The 8,435-nt window shown below is 42.1% G+C and overlaps 1 protein-coding gene across 1 annotated transcript; it reads left to right on the top strand.

The window, feature by feature from the left end:
* Window positions 1–605: 605 nt before the first annotated feature.
* LOC137943543 (UDP-glycosyltransferase 86A1-like) lies at window positions 606–7,609 on the top strand. The gene is given in 4 exon segments (XM_068789033.1): window positions 606–1,110; window positions 1,219–1,685; window positions 7,176–7,386; window positions 7,389–7,609. Coding segments are annotated over 4 exon segments (1,404 nt in total).
* Window positions 7,610–8,435: the final 826 nt, after the last annotated feature.

The following is an 8,435-nucleotide window of genomic DNA, read 5'->3' as shown; positions in this document are numbered from 1 at the left end:
CCAATATTACAAGTATACCTTTCACCCTAATAAAAGTGAAGAAGAGACAAAAAACGTAAACTAATTACATCAGTACCACCCTAATTACATCATATAATTCAACACGTTTTTCAGATGATGCTGGCGCTCAGCCGGGTTTTATAACACTATTGAGAATCGTTTTAATATAAATATTTAGTTTCTCCAAAGATAGGCAAAACATGGCGGTTCAGTTCTTAGCTCTCCAGGTTGAGCTGATAAGTGATGACCATATCCGTTTGATAGTAAAGACAATTTTTGCTTGCGAGAAAAAAAACACGGAAGGAAAAGACTGAACATGGCCGTTCAGTTCTTAGCTCTCCTGGTTGAGCTGATAAGTGACGACCATATCCGTTTGATAGTAAAGACAATTTTAGCTTGCGAGAAAAAAAACACGGAAGGAAAAGACTGAACCTCTCCAATACGTAATCTAATAATCTCATATTCCTTATCCTGAAAGCCAAAAAAAGCAATTATGGGTTTTCCTAGCTGACCCTGCCGCCATGAATTTTCTTATGATGCGACTTGTCTAACCAGAGATAGTGAGAGTGATCGATTGTGTCTTACTCCTGCTACTAGCTTAGACAATGGCGAAACCTCATTGCCTCCTTATTTGTTACCCTCTCCAAGGCCACTTAATCCCGACAGTTCACCTCGCTATCAAGCTTGCAGCCAAGGGCCTCACAGTCACATTCGTCAACACAGAGGCCATCGATCACCATATCCCCAAGGCCCGGCCAAACTCTGCCAATGATATCTTTGCTGGAGCTCGGAAGATGGGACTTGACATCCATTATGAGCTCATCAGCGATAGCCTGCCGATCGAGTTTGACCGATCGCTCCACCATGACCAGTTCATGGCAGCTCTACTGCATGTCACATCTGCACACGTCGAACATCTCGTGCGCAGGTTGATTTTGAAAGGTCCACCCATCACTTGCTTGATCGCCGACACCTTCTTCGTATGGCCAGCGACGATTGCTAGGAAATATGGACTGCTTTATGTGTCATTCTGGACAGAGCTTGCACTCGTCTTCACGCTCTACTATCACTTGGATCTTCTACTGATGAATGGTCATTTCGGATCTATTGGTACGCAGTGCTAGTTGCAGTGTTGCAGGATGAATTTAATTCCAGAATGAACAATTGGATCCGTGATTCAATCCGAAATTTGAAATCATTTTGTTGCTCTACTTTCAGATAATCGTCAGGACCCGATAGACTACATCCCGGGAGTCGCACCGATCGAGCCATCGGATCTCATGTCATACCTCCAAGACACAGACATCTCCACTATCTGCCACCAGATCATCTTCAAAGCGTTCCATGAAGCGGAATTTGCCGATTACGTCTTATGCAACACCGTCACTGAATTAGAAACCGAAGTAATCTCCGCCCTCCATTCCAAGAAACCCTTCTACGCCATCGGACCCATCTCGCCACCTGGGAGACCATACTCTTCCGTTCCCATGAATCTCTGGTCCGAGTCGGACTGTTCTCAGTGGCTTGGCTCCAAGCCTCATGGCACCGTTCTCTACGTCTCCTTCGGCAGTTACGCTCACCTCACTTACTGCGATTTGCAAGAGATTGCCATGGGAATACTAATCAGCAATGTCTCCTTCTTGTGGGCGCTCCGACCAGACACCCTGGGTTCAAACGAGGAGAAAGTCGAAAATAATAATTCACAATTCAATCTCTTGATTTCTCATTCACATCGTTGGCTTAAATAGCCGTTTTACAGAATATACAAGGAAAAATAATGAGTGATTAACGGGATTACCCAATCACCGGATTTACAGAATATTTACATGATTTCTCCTTAAGGGAAGAAATCTCAGAGTAAATCTTAACACTTAACACTCTCCCTCAAGTTGGTGCATAGATATCACTTATGCCCAACTTGTCAAGACATTTGTTAAAAGCTCGGTAAGACACTGCCTTGGTTAGCACATCAGCAAGCTGATCCTCAGATCGAACATGAGGGACTTCAATGATTCTTGCTTCTAACTTTTCTTTAATAAAGTGTCTATCAACTTCAACATGTTAGTTCTATCATGCTGGACTGGGTTGTGGGCAATATCACATGCGGCCTTATTGTCACAATATAATTTCATAGGACTTGTTTGCTCAATATGTAATTCTTGTATCAGATTTTTTATCCATAATAATTCACATATTGCCTTGGCCATTCCCCTGTATTCGGCTTCAGCTGAAGATCTAGCCACCACCTCTTGTTTCTTACTTCTCCAAGTGACCAAATTTCCACCTACAAATGTAAAGTATCCAGATGTAGACCGTCGATCTTCTATTGACCCAGCCCAATTGGCATCGGTATAACCTTCAATTTTCAAGTCACCGCCCTTTTTAAATAAAATTCCTTTCCCTGGAGATGATTTCAAGTAGCATAGGATACGATTGACGACATTCATATGTTCTTCACTTGGAGAGTGCATAAATTGACTAACCACACTTAGTACATAAGCTAAGTCTGGTCGGGTATGTGCAAGATACATTAACCTCCTACTTAGTCTCTGATAACACTCCTTGTTAGCAGGAACTTGATCTGAATGTATTCCCAGTTTCAAATTTTCTTCCATAGGAGTACTGACTGGACTACATGCTGTCATACCAGTTTCCTTCAATAAATCCAAAGCATATTTTCGTTGGGATAGAAAAATTCCTTCCTTGGATCTGGACACTTCAATGCCAAGAAAATATTTTAAGTAGCCAAGATCCTTCATTTCAAATTCTCTAGCAAGACGATTTTGCAATGATTTCTTTTCTTCTGGATCATTCCCAGTGACTATCATATCATCAACATATACAATAAGAGCTGTGATGGCCTCCTTGTTATATTTCAGGAAGAGAGTATGATCTGAGTTGCTTTGCTTGTATCAGATAGATTTCATAAAATTCGTGAACCTTCCAAACCAAGCCCTCAGGGACTGCTTCAAACCATATAGGGATTTCCTCAGTTTACATACTTGTTTGCATCCTTTGTTTTGCATAATGCATCCAGGAGGTAATTCCATATATACTTCTTCTTGGAGATCTCCATGCAAAAATGCATTTTTTACATCAAACTGATATAAGGGCCAATCAAGATTCACAGCCAGAGATAGTAGAATTCGAACGGTGTTGATTTTGGCCACTGGTGCGAATGTCTCCATATAATCGATCCCGTAGGTTTGAGTATATCCTTTGGCGACAAGCCTTGCTTTGAACCTTTCAATGGTGCCATCGGCTTTATATTTAATGGTAAATACCCACCTGCATCCAACTGGTATCTTTCCTATAGGTAGGTCAACCACTTCCCATGTTGAATTCTTTTGAAGGGACCTCATTTCTTCATTCATGGGTTCTTTCCATTTAGGATCTTTCAAGGCTTCCTGCACACTATTAGGAATAGATATAGGAGATAATTGATTCACAAATACTTCATTTGCCTTTGACAATCTATGATAAGACACAAAATTATGCATGGGATACTGAGATTTAGAGGTGAGAAGAGGTTCATAATTGACTCTTGGTTTTCCTCTTGTGGTTCGATGAGGTAGCACTCTTAGTTGAGTTTCAGAACTTACCTGAGGTTCAGACATGGATTCAGACTCAGAAGGCAATTGATCCATTGGTACTTTATGAAGGGGGGAAGATGGCGGCTGAGACTCTGGTTGCATCACTTCCATCTGGTCTTGTCTTTCTCCATCCTGTGAATCATGTTGATTTGTATCATTTTGATGTCCACAGCTGTAATCGGAATGTTGACCACTTGTAGTATCCAAGATATCCAAATGATGATAAAGGTTCTTCAATTCAATCCTATTCTCCCCCTATATTGAAGACTCGGGAGTAGAATAATACATGTTTTCTTCGTGAAATACTACATCAAGAGTGACATACAATTTGCGAGAGGGAGGATGATAACAACGATAACCTTTTTGATGTTGAGCATAACCAACAAAAACACACTTGAGAGCTCGGGGTTCCAATTTATGTCTCAATGACTTATGGAGGTGAACAAAGGCTACACACCCAAAAACTTTAGGTGGCAGATTCGGCACAGCAGGTGCACTTATGGTTTTATGAAGAACACTCAAGGGAGTCTGAAATTGTAACACACTCGAGGGTATTCGATTGATAAGGTAAGTTGTAGTTGTGATGGCTTCACCCCAGTAACTAGCCGACATATGAGCTTCAAACAAGGAAGCACGAACAACCTCAAGGAGGTGGCGGTTCTTTCCCTCTGCAACCCCATTTTGCTGAGGGGTGTACGGACAAGTAGTTTGATGAGTAATACCATGATCATCTAGATATTCTTTGAAACTTTGATTTACAAATTCTCCACCATTGTCACTTCGAAGAGTTCGTATTGTAGAATGATATTGAGTGACTATCATTCTGTGAAATTGTTTGAACAACGAACCAACTTCACTTTTTGACTTCATTAAACAAATCCAAGTCATACGGGTGTGATCATCAATAAAAGAAACAAACCACCGTTTATCACTAAGAGATGCTATATTTGCTGGACCCCACACATCAGAGTGAATAATCATAAACGGTTCTGAGCTCCTATTCATGCTTATTTGGAATGGAACACGATGGCTTTTCGCCAATTCATATACATCACATTTAAAATCTGAAATAGATAGTTTGGCAAAAAGTGTAGGAAACAATTTCTTTAAATAACCAAAGGATGAATGACCCAACCGTTTATGCCATAACCAAATGTCAGAATTTGCAGATTTATTCTTCATGGAGAACGCTTGGGCTAACTGATGAAAACTTTCTGGCTGCAGATCAAGGTAATAGAGTTTCCCCCTTCTAGTACCATACCCAATTGTCTTCTGAGTTCGAATGTCCTTAAAAACACAAAGGTTATGCCAAAAAACCACAATACAATGCAGAGTACGAGTTATTTGAGCAACTGATAAGAGATTATGATTGAGGGTTGGAACAACTAATACAGAATCAAGACTCAGATTTTCAGTAAGAGTGATAGAACCTTCTCCAATAACGTGAGATGGAGTACCATTTGCTGTAGATACGATATGTTGTTCAGATGGTTTCATACTTTTAACATGATGATTGTCAAAGGTCATATGATCGGTAGCACCAGAATCAATTATCCATTCACTATTTCTACTAGGAGTGGAAGTATTAAGAACCTTACCAGATGTAGCGATTAAGACTGATGCATCCTCAGCTGTGTGAGAGGTGGAAGGTTCTGCTACTACAACGGAAGCATGATTATTTGATTTGGAGTTCCGTTTGCGAGGCGCTTTTGTAGGTTCCCACCATTCTGGATACCCGATAAGTTCATAACATCGTTCCTTTGTATGCCCAGTCTCACCACAGTGAGTACAAATGTGCTCTGGTTTGGTTGTTCCAACCTCATAGCTACGATTCTGAGATCCTGATGTTCGATTTTGATAACTGTTAGGACTAGTTGTTTGAGCTGTTTTAGGCTTAGCTCGATGTGCTACCATTGCAGATGTCTCAACATGGTCAACTTCACTATTTAAAGTGGTTCTACGAATAGAGTCACGACGTACATAAGCATATGCTTCTTCAAGATCCAATATCGGGTCTTTTCTGAGAATTTCACCACGGACTTGTTCGAATTCTGCATCCAATCTGTTTAAGAAAATATGAACGCGCAATCTTTCAATGGATTTCCTATAAGCGATAACATCATCAGGATCTTTCATTATAGTCCTGTCACGATGATCAAGCTCTTGAAAAATTTTCACAAGATCACCATAATACGTTGATAAAGGACGACTGGTCTGTTTGGTGGAGAAAGCTCTCTGATTCAATGAAAATAATTGTGATTCATCTGACCCATCATAGAAAGCTTTTTCCAGAGCATTCCATATTTCGCGTGCGGTACGCAGCCGAATATAACGCTTCATAATATCTGGTGACATAGAGGTTAACAACCACCCCTTGACTTTTTGATTTTCAGCATACCATTTCGCATAGGAGGTATCCATTTCTTGTGGGAATGGTGTTTTTCCCATAATATATTCGAGTTTTTTCTCTTCCCGCAATTTGCATCTCCATGATCTGGGACCATACATCATAGTTGACTTCGGTAAGAGTGACACTGGTTGTAAAACCAGAGTTTTCGGATTGCACATGAATAATCGGTGTTAATTCCTTCGACATGATGAAAAGAAGGTCCGTATACTGATTCGGTGTGGTCCGGTTCACTAAAAATAATATTGGTCCGGTCCGGTCCGTATACTGTTTCGGTGTGGTCTGGTTCCCTTTCTAAAAAAAATAATATTGCTCCGGTTCGGTCTGGTCCGATCAGTAGACTGGTCTGGTCCGGTTCGCTTATGCTGGGCCGATCTTGGTCTGTTCGAGAAATCCGGTCTCGGACAAAAAATAATTTTACGACACCTAAGTTCAAAAAAAAAAAATAATCTTGGTCCGGTTACTATACCTCTTCTTCGTCGAGACGACGAAGTTTTCGTCTCGACAGTGTGTCTCCCCCTTTGCCGGTTCGTCTAGACAGTGCGTCTCCCCCTTTGCCGGTTCGTCTAGACTGTGCGTCTCCCCCTTCGCCGGCGTCAGTGAAGGTCGGTTGAGGTCCGAGTAGTCGCTCGGCTTCGATCGTCGGCGGCCTGCGGACCGTCAGAACGGCTCTGTTTCGCGGCGAGTCGTCTGTCGGCAAAGGTTTCTGATGGAAGGCCGAGCAGTGGCTCGGATACGGTCGTCGGTAGCCTGCAGAACGTCTCAACGAAGCTTTCTGATGGAAGATCGTCGGTGGCGGCCTGCGGAGCTTCCGAACAACTCTGTTTCACGGTGAAACAGAGTTTAGATTACGGAACAGAGATTTTTCGCTCTGTTCTTCAGCTACAACTACGGAACAGAGCTTTCGCTCTACTCTTCGGCGACGAGAAGGAGAGGAGATGATTCTCCTGCTCTGATACCAAGTCGAAAATAATAATTCACAATTCAATCTCTTGATTTTTCATTCACATCGTCGGCTTAAATAGCCGTTTTACAGAATATACATGGAAAAATAATGAGTGATTAATGGGATTACCCAATCACCGGATTTACAGAATATTTACATGATTTCTCCTTAAGGGAAGAAATCTCAGAGTAAATCTTAACACTTAACAGAGAACCCATTGTCCCGCAAGCTCTACAAGGAATTGAAGGACAAGGGTATACTGGTGCAGTGGTGCGAGCAGAGTTCGGTGCTTTCCCACCCTGCCATAGGCGGCTTCTTGACTCACTGCGGGTGGAACTCGGTGATGGAGAGCGTCTGGTGCGGTGTTCCCATGCTGTGTTTGCCTTTGCTGATGGATCAGTTCACTAACAGGAAGTTGGTCGTGGAAGAATGGAAGGTGGGCACAGTATCGGAAGACCTGGTATAGTGAAACGCGAGACGGTGGCAAGAGCTATTGAGAAAGTGATGGATCGCAAGCAAGGGGAGGAGCTGAGGAAGAAGATGAAGAACGTCAGATGGGCTTTGCATGACGCAGTTTCTGAAGGTGGGTCCTCCACCAAGAATCTCGATCGATTTGTTCATTGTCTGACGACCCATTTTGAACGCTATTGTGGGCCGAGTTAGAGAGATTTTTTTTGGTTTTTTTTTTTGTTTTTTAGTGAGAAAGAGAGAGAGAGAGAGAGTGACTGGGGAGGTGCCGGGTCTCAGCCGTTGCGCATCATAAATACAAGTTTTACTTGTTCATATTTCATGACAATGAATGCCATAAACTTATGTCCAATTAAAACACAAGAAGGTAAACAAAAATTTGGTCACTCTTAAGTGGATAGCAAAGAAAATGAAGAATAACTGTTTTCAGGAAGAAATTGATAAGTATTAATGTCTCTTTTAACTTGAAAGTGTGGTTGAAAAATAGGGCCCAAACCCACACGATGAAGGAAGACCTACATATCCAAGTGTGTTAGAAGATGGGCCCAAACCAATAAGACTAAGGAAGACCCATACATCCAAGAGATATGAAAGATGGGCTCAAGGCCCACAGATCCAAGAGAAGGCCCATTGTTATGGTCCTTGACCATAGACCTCGTCACACTACGAGAGGAAGGAATGTCAAGGGGATTCGGGAAGGGACTTGTTCGGACAGATTTCCCTGGCCAACCTATCTTTACCGAGAATGGTTAGAAAAGGGTGAATTCGTGAAGTGAAGAGGAGAAGCCAGGTTCATCAAAGGGAGACCTGAACCTTGGGTTCGTCAAGGAGAACGCCGATACTAGGTTCCTCAGAGGAGAACGTTGATCCTGTTTTTGGTGAATTTCGGCTTTTTCTTCTTTCCTCTTTCCATCAGTCCTCTTAAGGCTAATCACGCCAAGGACCAATTACGAGTTTTTACAATATTGCCATTGCTGGCTTACACACTACTATGTGCTGAAATAAATCAAACATATAAATC

This window comes from Aristolochia californica, unplaced genomic scaffold (genome assembly GCF_029961685.1).
Source record: "Aristolochia californica isolate CCGP_79_NKW_82.1479 unplaced genomic scaffold, dmAriCali1.0.hap1 SCAF_11, whole genome shotgun sequence".
Classification (NCBI taxonomy): Eukaryota; Viridiplantae; Streptophyta; class Magnoliopsida; order Piperales; family Aristolochiaceae; genus Aristolochia; species Aristolochia californica.
This window is presented reverse-complemented; position numbering and strand designations above follow the sequence as displayed.